Genomic DNA, 15474 nt, shown 5'->3' with positions numbered 1-15474 from the left:
AGAGTCAAAGTTACAAAACTAGGAGCAGGGTGCTATCAAGAGAAATGAAGTTGGAAGAAGTGGTAGATTTAGAGGGTAAAGATGATAAGAAAAGCATTATTCGCTCCAGTTTTAACTTCCCTTCTTTAGGGTACTCAAAGTTCTTCATACAGAAAACATATGCTTATAAATATAGATGGTATGTACATACATATGGCATCTTTTAATCCTGATATTTGTCAGTTTGGTAACATGCAGATGTTACTATCGTTTGAGGGGATGAGGAAAGCATTGGGCAGTTAAATAACATCCTAATAACACAAGAAAAGTGTAGCTAAATTACTCAGTTCCCAGATTATTATTCTATTTGAATTTTCTTTTTTAAATTTAAAAGGAAAATGGGAAACAAAACAGAACTTTCAATATTCAGCTCATTAATATAAAGACCCATGATGATACCTCATCAGGATGTGGTGGTGATACTAGGTTCTAGAAGATGAAAGTCTTATCAAGCTGGAAAGGACTGAGTACAGGACCAGTAAAAAATGAGACAATATATGTAACGTGTTCACCAAACCTGAAAGTAATGTGTGTATGTGTCTGTTTGTGTGTGTGCATATATAAAAAATATATATTCAAACACACATATGTAACACATTAGCTATTAATTACTATTATTAATGAATGTTCTTATAGGAACAATTTAAGCTTGGAAAAATTCATCACCAAAATGCAGACCATAATGAATTATTTTGGCCTTATCAACTTACAAAACTATATGCTGAAATTGGCCTAGGAATCTTCCTAAACTCTGGGTTCCTCTCCTGTTTGCTAACACATACTAGATTAACCTCTGAGTCCCAAGAAACTCCAACTATACATTTCATATCTGCAGTAGCAGTAGGCATTTCCTCACGTGACTTCCCCTTCAGGTTGACGAGATTACAGATAAGAACAAAAACAAACAAAAACACCACATATTAAGACCTGAAGGGGATGCAACCTCTTCAGTTTCCTCTCAGGTGTTCCCTACACAGATGGTGAAATCACAGGCCAGGAGGAGAAAAAAAAGTGCATGTATTAAGATGTGAAGGCTGTGAAGGGATTACCATGGGGGGGTGTTACCCACAAGGGTGAAATCACAGATATTTTAAGTACTAAAATATATAAAATAGCAGAAATAAATGATTTTAGATTCACCAACTCTAAAAAACATCTTAAAAATTAATAAATAATCCTTAAATCCAATCTGGCCTGGAAAAAGAAATATTGCAAAAAGAACCATAAAAGATAGAAAGTATTTTTATCCATCTGTTTAAAGTAAGCTAGAAAGTATTCCTACCATATAGCAAGGTGGCCCTGGAACAATCACTTAATAAGTCCCAGATAGAGCAACTTATTTTGGGAAAGCCAAATCACAGCTGTCGGCATTGTTTTCTCCACTCCCAAATCTCATCAGAAAACTGCACAAACCTCACGTCTAGGGGGGAGGCGGGCGGTAAGGAAAGGATGGGGAAGAGGGGAATCACAGCTCACACTGTAAACAGCTTTTAAACACTCATACCTTAACCCTCACCACCAAACTCTGCAAGATGCAGATCACCCTCCCAGGTCGGCTGCTTCTGCAAAGCACAGCCCGCAGAACTTTTCAGCTGTCATCCCAACAGCTGAGCGAGCTCTCGGCAGGCGCCAAGTCGCCAGGGACAGCGCAAGGAACGGGGACCCCAGGCTGGGGAGCAGCTTGAGCTTTCCACGCCAAGCACCCCCTGCCCGTTTCTCCGCGGCTGCTCCCAAACCCGCTGCTCCAGGGTCACCCTGAAGCTCGCGCCACCCCTCTGCCCCCGCCGCTAAAGACCCGGGGTCAGGAGGGGGTGGCCGAGAGCTCCGTGCACCTGCGCCCGTCAGCAGCCACCACCACCTCGGGATTGGTCCTGCCGCGCCGCCCGACTCCGCAGCTGGGCCAGTCACTGCTCGGCCGCCCGGCCGCCCTCCCGCTCCGCTCGCCCTCGCCCGCACCCCAGCCTCTGGCTCTCGCCGCAGGCCAGGGCCCTGGAACTGGCCCGGCTCCCTAGGCCCGAGCCTACGCCCCGGCCCTGTCACCTCCGCCCGGCCCAGTCGGCCCAGCCCGGCCCGGCTCAGCCCCCCGACCCCGGGCCTCACCCCTTCCTCCAGCTCATCCTCAGAGCCTGCGTCCTCCGGCTGGTCCAGGTCGATGTCAAAAACTCCGGCCATGGCCTCAGCTTCCCCGTCTCTGAAGTCTGGCGCTGGGTAAAATCCGTCCCGCCGCCGCCGCCGCCTCATGGGCCCGGACCCGCTGCAGCCACTGCTGCTGCGGCCGCCATCACCAGCTGCCTGGTCTCAGTGCGACTGCGCTCAGGCCCTAGACTCACACAGCAAGTTCGGCCATTGCACATGCGCAGGACTACTCATGAAGCCGAAGTACGGGCAATGGGCAAATTTAGTTCTTGCCCAGGGACCGAAGTGGAGGTTTAGACATGCGCATAACGTCCCCTGAAGCCGAAGGTATAAACTTAAGCGTGCATCTTGCCACTAAAGTGTTTGATAAACGGCGGGCATGCGTAACGTTTCTGAAACTGATGAATTGATATCAGAACTTGCGCATAACTTTGGGCCAGCTGAGGAAAGGGTGGGAGAGCTGTCAGGAGAAGGGTTCAGAGAACGGAACATGCGCACTCATTCTTCTAAAACCTTGACTCCGTACAGCGAATATGCGCAGGAATAATGTTTCGGGAGGGATTAATTGGTAAAAGTGAGCATGCGTGACTGGAAAGCCGTTATTCTGGGGGTAGTGGCCTATGGCTTAGCTCGCCTCCGAGCCATCGGTGAGTTATGGGCCTAAGTCAGGACGGCCAGGCCCTTTCTCGTTCGCCGGACCCGTGGCCTTCGCCGCGGTGGCCTCGCTGGGAGTTCCAGGGGCCTCCCAGGTCCCCGCCCCCCCACTCCGGGCCTCACGGCTGTTGCCTTTCTCTGGTCTTGAACTCTTCGGTAGTGAAACGAAGTCCCTGCGACCCTTCCCCTCGGAGACGGAGACGAGTGCAAAGAAACCTGATTGCTGTTGTTTTTCAGGACTGTATTGACGTAGCCTGGGATAGTAAGCCTGGGAGCTGGAAGGGACCTCAGAGATCGGCGGCGGCAGGGCCAGCCTTCTGATTTCACCGGTGAGGAAACCGAGCCCCAGGCAAGGCTTGTCCAGGCCCCCGGGCAGTAAGAGCCGAGACTGGAAGGCTCCAGACTCCAAATCCAGCGATCTCGTTGATGGGATTTTCTTCCTCCGGGTATGCAGATTCCCATTCATCCATTCCAACCCATCCTTGTACGATTCCCATCTGCATCCTTTGACTGATACATTAATAAACCTGACATCCCCGTTGCCAGCATGCCCATGGAGAGCCCTACAGGGTGTCGTAGTGTAATCTGCCCGCCGTCTTGGTTTTTTGTTTTTGTTTTCGTTTTTTTTCTGGTCAAGTCAACGAGCATTTATTAAGGCACTATGCTAAGCGCTAAGGATACAAAGAAAAGCAAGACCCTGCTCCTTTAGATCAAAATGATTTTTGTCTAGATGATTCAATGTTGTCCCTAGTACACGGTAGGCACTTAAATGCAAACTGACCGACTGACACAGTTATTCTCTTTTCCCATGCTTTTGTCAGTGCCTTTCTTTCCTGTGAGACTACCCCAATTTTATACATATACATAAATATATATATACATATATATATGTATATATATACAGAGAGAGAGAGACAGTTTGTACATCAGACACTCCACAGCGCCTAGAGAACAGACTCTGGGTTTTTGCTTGTTTCTTTGTTTGCTTTGGTCCTTTTTTGTATCCCCACCTTTGCACAGTGCCTGGCTCAAAGTAGGCATCTGGTAAATGCTAGTTGACTGACAACTTTTCTTATAAGGTCTGGGCACCTAAGCTTGGAAAGATGGTGAAGCCCCATATATTCTCCCTCCAACTTTATGGTATTTTGCTGCTGGCAAAAACAAAGTCATTGCTTTGAGGAAAAATTGACAGAGAATCTGATGTTCCAGATAAAGGAAGGAAAGCTTGTCAAATTTTTTTTTGGTGCATCAATTCTTACTGATATTAACTTTTTGTTTTTCACTATATATATATATACATGTATGTATATATATGTATATGTATCAGCATGCTTAAAAGACTGTATTCTGAGAGCTTTTATGGAGAAGGAAATGTCAAAATTTGGCAGCTAGTTTGATGTGTGGTAGGTTAGAGTGAGGAGTCAAGGATGACACCAAGCTTGTAAAACTAAGTACCAGGAAGGGTGGTGGTGCCCTTGACAGTAAAAGGAAAGTTTGAAAGAAATGTGGGTTTATAGGAAAAGATAATGAGTTCTGTTTTGAACATGTTGAGTTTGTAAAACCTGTGGGACATTTAGTATAATATGTCCAATAAGCAATTGGTGATATGGGACCGAAGTTCAAGAAAAAGACTAGGGCAAGATATATAGATATGGGAATCATCTGCTTGGAATCTGGAACCATTGGAAACTGATGGGATCACCAAATAGGAGAGTATAGAGAGAAAGAGAACAGAGTCTTAAGGGAACCCCATTTAAGTGGGCATGGCATGGAAGAAGAGCCATTGAAGGAGACTGAAAAGTAGTGGTCTGACTGGTTGTGCCACAAAAACAAAACAAAAAAGTTATATTCTAAGGTGTGAAGAGGTTTCAGTCTCATCCATTACTCATACTGATGAAGGTACATCTGATCTTTTGATTTTCTTCAGTATTTCAAAAAGGAAAGGGCAACCATTAGACATCAGTTCCTAATCCAAGCAATCATCTAAACTGCCATGGTTATCACTGATGTTTAATTATTTATATCTTCCTATAAAACTAGAATGATTGAAATGTAGCTGGTCTCTTATAGATTGTGTGTATTTCTAGGTAGTTTGATTGCCAAATGTTTGACAGTTTTTGTTGTTACTGTAAATAAAATTTCTTTTTGTGATGTTTTCTTCATCTTTACTGTGGATATCTTGCAACTTTGGCAACCTAATTTGATGTCTTCATTAATTTTCTGGGTGAAACAGTTGGGTTTTCCAGACATGCTATCATGGTCATCTGCAAAAAAATCACTTGAAAATTGTTAGATCTCATTAATAATCAGAAAGATGCAAATTAAAAGAACTTTGGGTTACCAGTTCACGTTTATCAAAGAGGCAAAAAACAAAAACAGTGGCACAAATAAAATCAATGAAGACAGAATCAGAAGAGAAGCAGTAGAGTAGGAAAAATATCTACATCAGATATCACTGAAATTTGTTAAAAGGGTTTTGTTTTTCTTTTTGTAGGGAGGAGATAGGAAAGAGAGAAAATAAAATGCTTAATTGAAAAAGCAATTTTAAAAAACTTCAATCTCTCTCTCTCATTCACATACAAGCTTGCCATCCATAGTACACAGGGAACTGCCACAAAAACACCAGTAGTTACTGCCCAGTAATTAAGTGGGCCTACTTGTGGCTGCCTGAAGGCCTCAACCCCTAGACCATAACATAACACCTCCTTCTCTTGCTGTGAGACAGGCTTCCATACTACCAAAGATACAGTAATACCACCTGTCATGAGGCCTTAGAGTTGAGGGCCAACCTTGATCTTCTAACCACCTACCTTCACCAACAAATTTCTTTCCTTCTGCCTGTACTTTGCTTGCACTCATTTCCCAGTAACTGGCATACTCCTACTCCCTCATTACAGATATTAACCAGTGGATATATCTCAGTTATGAAAGGAAGATTTGGGTTTAAGTCCCATTTGTGAACCTGGGGAAGTCACTGAACCTTTCACTGCCCCAGGTAACTAATGCTGAAAGACTCTTAAGTTGCAGAACAGGTGTTGTTTGTATTGCTATAAGGAAATTTCCTTCTTGGGAGTTCCATATAGCAAAGAAAGCCCATTTGCAATGCAATACCATCCCATCTCATGAAGAGAAAATAACTTTTTTTAAACAGATAGAAGAAATTATTAGGTATAGAAATTCATTTTTTATTAATTTATTTTAATTTATCAATCACTTCCATAAGCTTTTGAATTTTAAATTTTTCTCCCCCTTCCTCCCCAAGACAATGCGCAATCTGACATAGGCTATACATATACATTCCTATTAAACATATGTTCACATTAGTGATGTTGTAAGGAATAATTAGAACCAATAGGAGGAACCACAAGAAGGAGAAAACAAAACAGAAGAAAAAATAGCAAAGAGTATGCTTCAATCTGCATTCACACTCCATAGTTCTTTCTTTGGATGTGGATAGCATTTTCCATCACGAGGCATTTGGAAGTGTCTTAGATCCTTGCATTGCTGAGAAGGGCTAAGTCTATCAACGTTAGTCATAGCACAACGTGGCTGTTACTGTGTACAACATTCTCCTGGTTCTGCTCATTTCACTCTTACATCAGTCCATAAAAGTCTTTCCACGTTTTTCTGAAGTCTACCTGTTCATCATTTCTTATAGCATAATAGTATTCCATTACATTCATATACCACAACTTGTTCAGCCATTCCCCAGTTGATGGGCATTCCCTCAATTTCCAATTCTTTGCCACCACAAAAAGAGCTGCTATAAATATTTTTGTACATGTAGGTCCTTTTCCCATTTTTATGATCTCTTTGAGATACAGCCCTAGAAGTGCTATTGCTGGGTCAAAGGATATGCATATTTTTATAGCCCTTTGGGCATAGTTCCCAATTGCTCTCCAGGATAGTTGGATCATTTCACAACTCTACCAGCAAAGGTTCCAATTTTCCCATATCTTCTCCAACATTTATCATTTTCCTGTTTTGTCATGTTTTCCAATCTGATGGGTATGATGTGGTACCTGAGAGTTGTTTTGATTCGCATTTCTCTAATCAATAGTGATTTGGAGCATTTTTTCACATGACTATAGAAGGCTTTAATTTCTTCATCTGAGAATTGCCTGTTCACCTCCTTTGGGATTTATCAATTGGGAAATGACTTGTATTCTTATAAATTTGACTTAATTCTCTATATCTTTTAGAAATGAGGTCCTTATCAGAGACACTGGTCATAAAAATTCTTTCCTAATTTTCTACTTTCCTTCTAATCTTGGTTGCATTGGTTTTGTGCAAAAACTTTTCAGTTTAATATAATCAAAATTATCCATTTTGCATTTCATAATGTTCCCTATCTCCTGTTTGGTCATGAATTCTTCTGTTTTCCATAAATCTGATAGGTGAACTATTCCTTGCTCTCCCAATTTGCTTATACTGTCAGCCTTTATATCTAAGTCATGAACCCCATTTGACTTTATTTTGGTATGTGGTGTGAGCTTTTGGTCTATGCCTAGTTTCTGCCATACTCTTTTCCAGTTTTCCCAGCAGTTTTTATCAAATAGTGAGTTCTTATCCCAGAAGCTGGGGTCTTTGGATTTATCAAATAGTAGATTACTATAGTCATTGACTACTGTTTTCTCGCATACTTAACGTATTTCAGTGATCCACCACTCTGTTTCTTAGCCAGTACCAAGTAGTTTGGATGATTGCTGCCTTATAATACAATTTAAGATCTGGAACAGCTAGGCCACCTTCGCCTGCATTTCTTTTCATTAGTTCCCTGATATTCTGGACCTTTTGTTATTCCAAATTAATCTTATTATTTTTTTCTAGCTCTATAAAATAATTTTTTGGTAGTTTGATTGGTATGGCACTGAATAAGTAAATTAGTTTAGGTAGAATTGTCATTTTTATTATATTAGCTCGGCCTACCCATGAACAACTGATGTTTTTCCATTTATTTAAATCAGGCTTTATTTGTATGGAAAGTGTTTTGTACAGAATTTCTTTTTTTTTCATAATCTTTTTTTTTTTTTGGCTAGTCAATGGGGTTAAGTGGCTTGCCCAGGGTCACACAGCTAGTAAGTGTTATGTGTCTGAGGCTGGATTTGAACTCAGGTCCTCCTGACTCCAGGGCCAGTGCTCTTTCCACTGTGCCACTTAGCTGCCCCCAGAATTTCATTTTTGATGCTGTTTTTAGTACCCTCTCAAAGATATCTAAGAACTTTGAAGTTGTTTTTCTCTTCAGCTGAGCCTGAATATTATTACTGTTATAGAATGTTGCTTAACATGGGGTTACTTTGTGATGTATGCATGTGTTTTTATTTGCCTTTGATGATAATCTGTAGTTATTTTAACAGACATGTGTTTCCTAATCTGCTTTATTCACTTTCTTTGTAGGAAAAGGCTTGGTTGCCATGTCAATAGTCACAGTTCAACTTGGTCAGTGTGGCAATCAGATTGGTTATGAAGTATTTGATACCATATGTAGAGACTTACATAATACCCAGGGATTCTGCTGTAAGAGGGAGAATGAGGTATATCAGGCATCTTGCAAAGAACATTTCTTTAATGAGGAAAAAAGTGGAGGTATGTCATTAAGCTAGTGATGAACACTGAGAACAACTCATTCTGTTTCTTTTTTTTTTCCTATTGCTAGATGTTGACCCTAGAATACCAATTATGGAAAATAAAAGTATTGCCTGTTTTAGCAAGAAGCACCCTAGGAAATGTCCAGAAATCTCTGTGTATCCAGTTTTATTTTTTCAAACACTCATTGCTTTGTATACAATGGATACTCAATAAATGTTGCAAAGGAAAATTAATTTAAAATTGGGAAATTCTATTTTAAAGTGAAACTATTAAATGTGCTTTTTGTTATGAATGTTGCTCTGTTTTGATATGGTAGAGCTATGGACCTATACTGATACTGTCTTGAAAGGGTGTAGTACTTCCTAATGTAGAAAGGTAGGGGATGATTATCCACTTCTCAGATACATATCCTGAAAATGTAATAGTAGTTGAGTTACTGTTTCCTAACTGAGGTCCAGAGTGGGTTCTATAAATTCTCACCCTTGTGTTTGATTGGCAGTGACACCTGGACTTGTAAACTAATTGCATTAAATTACTTACATACATTTGTTTAAACCAGGAAACCTACTGCTTACTTACTTTCTTTGGAGGACAGGGCCTGTATTTGTGTGCAAATACAAAGAATGGAACAGTCCAACATATTTTCAAGGAGATTAATTAAGTAGAAAATTATTGTTAAAATATTAAAAATCAGCAATAGGAATGCTAAACAATAATAATGTTGGTATCTTTGCTGCTTGCCTGGATTTCATACCAGAGTGACAGATACTCTCTTTTCTTTCTGATCAAGTAAATTTATACTCTCAATTAGCATGTAAGGGCCCTCCCAGCTCTCAATTTATGATCCTTTGTCAGGATAACTTTTTCCACATTTTGTTTTCCTCTTTACATTCTAGTTCCGATTGCCCGAGCATTGCTTATTGACATGGAGCCCAAAGTGATCAGTCAAACACTATTAAAGGCTGCCCATTCTGGTAGATGGAAGTATGGTCAACACTCACATTTCTGTCAAAAACAAGGTTCTGGAAATAATTGGGCATATGGGTAAGAATGATTTACTCAAATTTCACTTAAGTTACTGCAATATAGTTGAAGAGTCTAAAGAAACCATAAACTTGAAATTGTGGATCCAATCATTCAACAAACATTAAGTGCCTTAAATCAGACCTTGATGTTAGACATAGGTGGTGACAGTCCTACCTTTGTGTTTGTGTCTCAGTTAAGGATTTCGGATAGTATGAGAGACTGGCAGTTTCCTCAGCTACAAGCTTCTAGTGGCAGGCTAGGGAATAGGGATAGTTTATGTGTAGACTTTGGGTAAGAGAGAGAAATAGGTCTGGGGAGATATAATATAAAGGGAGTGTCAGGTGTGGAGGTAACATGGTTGGGAACAATGGTTTTGGTGCTTCCTGCTTGTTCAGAGCCTCCTGAAACTTTTTTTTTTGTTTCCCAACTCTTTTCTACCAGCTACGGGGCTTCGGTCACCAGCTTCCATTTCCCCTTCTGTCATTTCTTTATCTCTTTATCTCTCTGTCTCTCTCTCTCAAATCAACAGACATTCCAGACCATTCTAGAACAGAGTAATACACAGTTTATCAAAGTTTAAATGCTCTTGGGCAGATTACTTCTTAGTCTCAGTTTCTATACTAGTGAAAATGAGGATCATACTTTACAAAGTAGCTATGGTATTCAAGTGGGATTTTTTGTATGTGCAAAATAGCATGTAAAATGCTTCTTATTCTGTTCTTGAGCCCTTTGGAATATATAGGCCTGTGGAAATTTTTTCTAATGATTTTTGCTTCTAATAACTTAAATAAAGCTAAAAAAAAAACACCTTTATATCCTGTACCTCTAACCCTTTTTTGTTTGTTTGTATGTTTTTTAGGCAATTGGGGTTAAGTGACTCGCCCAGGGTCACACAGCTAGTAAATGTCAAGTGTTTGGTCTGAGGTCACATTTGAACTCAGGTCCTCCTGACTTCAGGGCTGGTGCTTTATCCACTGCACCACCTAGCTGCCCCTTTTTGTTTGTTTGTTTGTTTTTTTTCCTCATTTAAACACTGTAGAGAATTGTAAAGTAATAAGTCCTTAATGATTTTCAAAATCATTAGAGAGATTATCTGGTCTAATCTCTTCATATTAGAGAAAAACTGAAGAATCCTGAAGCCCAGAGAGGTTGTGGTTTGAACCAGGTGTCAAGGCTAACAAGTAGCATTGCTTTGACTCTTGACCACATTGTTTCTCAGCTACATGTGGGTTCTTGCAGCATCTCGGGGTACACAAAAGTCTGAAATAAAATCTACATTTCAGTGGAAAAGACTTGAGCTAGGGATTTTCTTGACCGGGTAAGGTAGGAGTTCTAGGGTAAAAAACAAGATGGGTCGGAAGGTGGTAAACTCAAAGGCTGGGGATGCTACTGAACTAGACTGTCACAGGCTGGGAGAAACCTCAGCCAGTAAGGAGGGATGAGAATTTAATAATAATAATGATAGCACTTACAGGTTGCTTTAGAGTTTGTGTAGTTGTACCTATTAATACAGTGTTACTAGAATACTAAGTAATAATGAACTACAAAATCATCTTCCCTAGAAGTTTTATCTTTTAAATACTCTTTAATAAAGAGGCTAGACATTGCCAACCTGAATAACATATATAGAAATTTGGAAAGTTCTGTCTTGTACTGTTACTGTATTAACTTTTGTATTGTAATTTCCCAGTTAAGTTAAAATTTACTTAGATTTGTCTGTTCCTTTTTCTTTATGTAGTTATAGTGTTCATGGGCCCAAGCATGAAGAATCTATCATGAATCTAATTCAGAAGGAAGTAGAGAAGTATGATTCTTTAAGAGGATTTTCTACTATAATGAGTATGGCAGGAGGTACAGGATCTGGTTTGGGAGCCTTCCTCACACAGAACTTAAGAGATGCTTATCCAAATTCTTTTATAATAAATCAGATTATATGGCCCTATGGAACTGGTGAGGTAAGAGCATATTGCAAAATGTTTTCATTGAAAATTTTAGATTTAATTTTTTTAAAGAAGAGGTTAAAAAATCTGGGTCTTTTCATTCTCAATCTTCTTTAGAAAGTAATTCGTGTCTTCTGGGGGAAGCTAGGTGGCTCAGTGGATAGAGCTCTGACTCTGAAGTCAGGAAGACCCAAGTTCAAATCCAGCCTCAGATATTTTCTAGCTCTGTGACTCTGGGCAGGTCACTTAACCCTGCCTCCCTCCGTTTCCTCATCTGTGAAATGAGCTGGAGAAGAAATGATAAACCACTTCAGTATTTTGCCAAGAAAACCCCAAATGGGGTCATGGAGAGTCAAACACAACTGAAACAACTCAACATCTCTTCTAGAATGATTGTAGAGCATGATGTGTTCATGAGCAAGGCTCAACCTAGCTGTGCCTGTTTCAAATTTGAGTCAGTGAAACCTTTATAAAGACTGTGAAATATTTGCAATTCTGTTTTATGCCATAGAATCATCTGATAACATTATACAATCTTAGAACTTTTAGAGGTAAAAGGAGCCTTAGAAATCATTGAGCCCAACCTTTACATTTAATCTAAGGAGACATCTAATATCTCCTTTGCATAATTCATGTGTAACACAGTTTAGGAATCCTTAGACTAACCAGGTGTTTTACAAAGGTCACTCAGTCCATTCCCCTGCATCAAGAAAGAATTATACATAAACTATTTCAAATAAATGAGTGCTCTGTTACAACAGAGATTCTCTGGTTTTCTCCAGGAACCCATTCTTGTCTTAGTAAACATCACTAAGACATTTACTCAGTTCTTTTAATCTGATGTATATCTATAAAATTCACAGTTCGTAATTTCTTCACTGGAGATAAAATATAAATCATCTTCTATATGGGAACACTTCATGCAAACTCTTATTGAATTATCTATTCTTAATCTATCCAAGCAAAACAATTCAATTTCCTTGAGCCTTTTCTCGTGGTTCTCCTTTTCCAACTTTTAAACAACGTTTCTTTTCTTTGGAGAAGGGATTCTATATATCAATTCCTTACTGATTATACCAGAAGAAGCATTATGTCTCTATATTGAGACAAGTCAATATAAGGAGTGATGTAGGAAGGAAGGAAATATACAATGAAATGAGCAAATCATTTTTGATCTGTTTTTCTCATAGGTTATTGTACAGAACTACAACTCAGTTTTGACTCTTTCTCATCTGTATCGATCTTCAGATGCACTTCTTGTTCATGAAAATGATGTGGTGCATAAGATATGTGCTAAACTGATGAATATCAAACAGATCTCCTTCAGAGATGTGAATCAGGTTATTGCCCATCAGTTGGGAAGTGTATTCCAACCTACTTACTCTCCAGAAGACTCCTGTCAGTATCGAAGAAACCCATTAGGTAATCTGATCATCTTAAATGCTTGTTTTTCAATGAAAGGTCTTTTAGTTTTCTTGAGAGTAGCAAATATTATGTACTCTTTCATCTATTCTAAGGCATAAAATTGGGACAAACATAAATTTCAGTTTCATCCCCTTTGGCAATTTTTTATTTGAATTTCATTGAGTCTCTCTTCTACTGTAACTAAACTTTTCTAAATCTTCTGGTTTTCCTTAACAATACTGCTCTCTCAGAACTTTCAGTGTACTTTCTTGCTGTCTTTAATTAATGGCGCTGAGAAGGATCCCTTTGCTCCCTGTTGCCACTTTGTACTTTTTGTTCTCCCATTATACAGTAGTCTGTCGTGGAGTTATCTTTTGTAGTGTAAGATTTGTGTTCATACCATTTTTTTCTTTTTTAAACATTTTTAAAATTTTATTTATTTATTTTGAGTTTTCAACATTCACTTCCATAAGATTTTGAGTTTTCAGTTTTCTCCCCTTCCTTCCCTCTCCGCTCCCCAATACAGCATGCAATCTCATATAGGCTCTATATATGCATTCATATTAAACATATTTTCACATTAGTCATGTTGTAAAGAAGTGTTAGAACCAATGACAGGAACCATGAAAAAGAAGGAACAAAACAAAACAACAAAAGAAAAAAAGAGGTCAAATAGTATGCTTCAATCTACATTCAGAATCCATAGTTCTTTCTCTGGATGTGGATAGCATTTTCTTCCTTTCTTTTCTTTTTAAAATAATTTGTTTCAATGTTCGCTTCCATAAGATTTTGAGTTTAAAATTTTTTCCTCCTCCCTCCTCTTTAAAATGGTACACAATCTGATACAGGCTCTACTTATACATTCATATTAAACATTTTCACATTAGTCATGATGGTTTTTTGTTTTTGGTGAGGCAGTTGGGGTTAAGTGACTTGCCTAGGGTCACACAGCTAGTAAGTATCATGTGTCTGATGTTGGATTTGAACTCAGATCCTGACTCCAGGGCCAGTGTTCTATCCACTGCACAACCTAGCTGCCCCAACATTAGCCATGTTGTAAAGAAGAATTGGAACTAATGGGAGGAATCATGAGAAAGAAGGAACAAAACAACAAAAGAAAAAAAGAGGTCAAATAGTATGCTTCCATCTGCATTCAGACTCCAAAGTTCTTTCTCTGGATGTGAATAGCATTTTCTATCATGAGTCTTTTGGAGTTGTCTAAGATCTTTGCATTGCTGAGAAGAGCTAAGTCTATTAAAGACAGTCATTGCACCATATGGCTGTTGCTGTGTACAGTTTCTTCTCATTTCACTCAGTATCAGCTCATATAAAGTCTTTCCAGGTTTTAAACGACATATTGTAGGATTATGGTTCTTAATCCACTCTGCTATCCACTTCAGTTTATGGGAGAGTTCATCCCATTCACATTCACAGTTGTGATTACTATCTGTGTCTTTCTCTTCATCCTATTTTTCCCCCCATTTATGCTTTTCTCTCTCCTTTCTCACTTTCCTTCCTCACTAGAGTTTTGCTTTTACCCATTGTCTCCCTCAGTCTGCCCTCCCTTCTATCAGCCCCCTCCCTTTTCTTCTCCTTTACCCTTGCTACTTCTTCTCTCCCTTCTATCCACCTCCTCCCTTTTCTTTCCCCTTTCCCCTCCTGCTTCCCATAGGGTAAGTTAGATTTCTATACCTAACTGATTATGTTATTCCCTCTTTGAGCCAAATCTGATGAAAGTAAGATTCAAACAATGCTTATCTCCTTCCCTTCTTTCTCTCTACTGTAATGGGTTTTTGTGCCTTTGCATGTGGTGTAATTTACCTTTGTCTGCCTCCTCCTTTTCCTCTTCTCCCAGAACAATCCCTTTTCACCACTTAGATTTTTTGTCATCACATCAAAGGCAGTTTATACCGATGCCCTCTGTCTATGTATACCCCTTTTAAATGTCTTTCCTATTTACCTTTTTATGCCCCCTTTTTTTTTTTGCTTTTTTTTCCCCCCTTTTTATGCCCCTCTTGAGTCTCATATTTGAAGATCAAATTTTCTGTTGATCTCTGGTCTTTTCATCAGGAAGGTTTGGCAGTCCTCTGTTTCATTGAATGTCCATCTCCTCCCCTGAAAGATTATGCTCATTTTCGCTGGGTAGTTGATCCTTAGTTGTAATCCAAGCTCCTTTGCCTTATGGAATATTGTATTCTGTGCCCTTTGATCTTTTAATATAGAAGCTGCAAGATCCTGCGTAATCCTGACTGTGGTTCTGTGATATTTGAATTGCTTCCTTCTGGCTGCTTGTAGTATTTTCTCTTTGACCTGGTAGTTTTGGAATTTGGCTACAATATTCTTGGCATTTTCAATTTGGGATCTCTTTCAGGAGGGTGATCAGTAGGATTCTTTAAATGATTACTCTGTTTCTAGAACCTCAGAGTAGTTTTCCTTGATTATTTCCTGAAAGATGCTGTCCTGGCTCTTTTTCATCATAGTTTTCAAGTAGACCAATAATTTTTAAATTGTGTTTCCTGGATCTATTTATTAATATCTCCTGGATCCATGTCAGTTGTTTTACCAATGAGGTATTTTATGTTTTCATCTATTTTTTCATTCTTTTGTTTCTGTTTGACTGATTCTTGATATCTCGTAGAGTCATCAGCTTCCATTTGCCGAATTCTAATTGTTAACGAATTGTTTC

General features: G+C 39.3%; 2 protein-coding genes across 6 annotated transcripts in view; one reads left to right on the top strand and one right to left on the bottom strand.

Annotated features, from left to right (window-relative positions):
* RPS6KB1 (ribosomal protein S6 kinase B1) overlaps positions 1 to 2369 on the bottom strand; it is a 28043-nt gene extending 25674 nt beyond the window's left edge. The window contains exon 1 of the mRNA XM_020991826.2: positions 2140 to 2369. Coding sequence (XP_020847485.2) covers positions 2140 to 2280 — 141 coding nt within the window. The 5' untranslated portion in view covers positions 2281 to 2369. The remainder of the gene's footprint in view (positions 1 to 2139) is intronic.
* A 37-nt stretch (positions 2370 to 2406) lies between these two features.
* TUBD1 (tubulin delta 1) overlaps positions 2407 to 15474 on the top strand; it is a 34590-nt gene continuing 21522 nt past the window's right edge. For 2 of the 5 annotated variants that reach the window (XM_020991830.2, XM_078156104.1), the window contains exons 1-5: positions 2509 to 3275; positions 8227 to 8415; positions 9315 to 9462; positions 11183 to 11399; positions 12575 to 12806. In XM_020991830.2, coding sequence (XP_020847489.1) covers positions 8244 to 8415; positions 9315 to 9462; positions 11183 to 11399; positions 12575 to 12806 — 769 coding nt within the window. In that variant the 5' untranslated portion in view covers positions 2509 to 3275; positions 8227 to 8243. The other 3 variants (XM_020991829.2, XM_020991828.2, XM_020991831.2) reach the window with 3 other exon arrangements.

This window comes from Phascolarctos cinereus, unplaced genomic scaffold (assembly GCF_003287225.1).
Source record: "Phascolarctos cinereus isolate Bilbo 61053 unplaced genomic scaffold, phaCin_HiC Scaffold_5;HRSCAF=322, whole genome shotgun sequence".
Taxonomy (NCBI): domain Eukaryota; kingdom Metazoa; phylum Chordata; class Mammalia; order Diprotodontia; family Phascolarctidae; genus Phascolarctos; species Phascolarctos cinereus.
The sequence above is the reverse complement of the archived record's forward strand: the minus strand, read 5'-3'. Positions and strand labels throughout refer to the sequence as shown.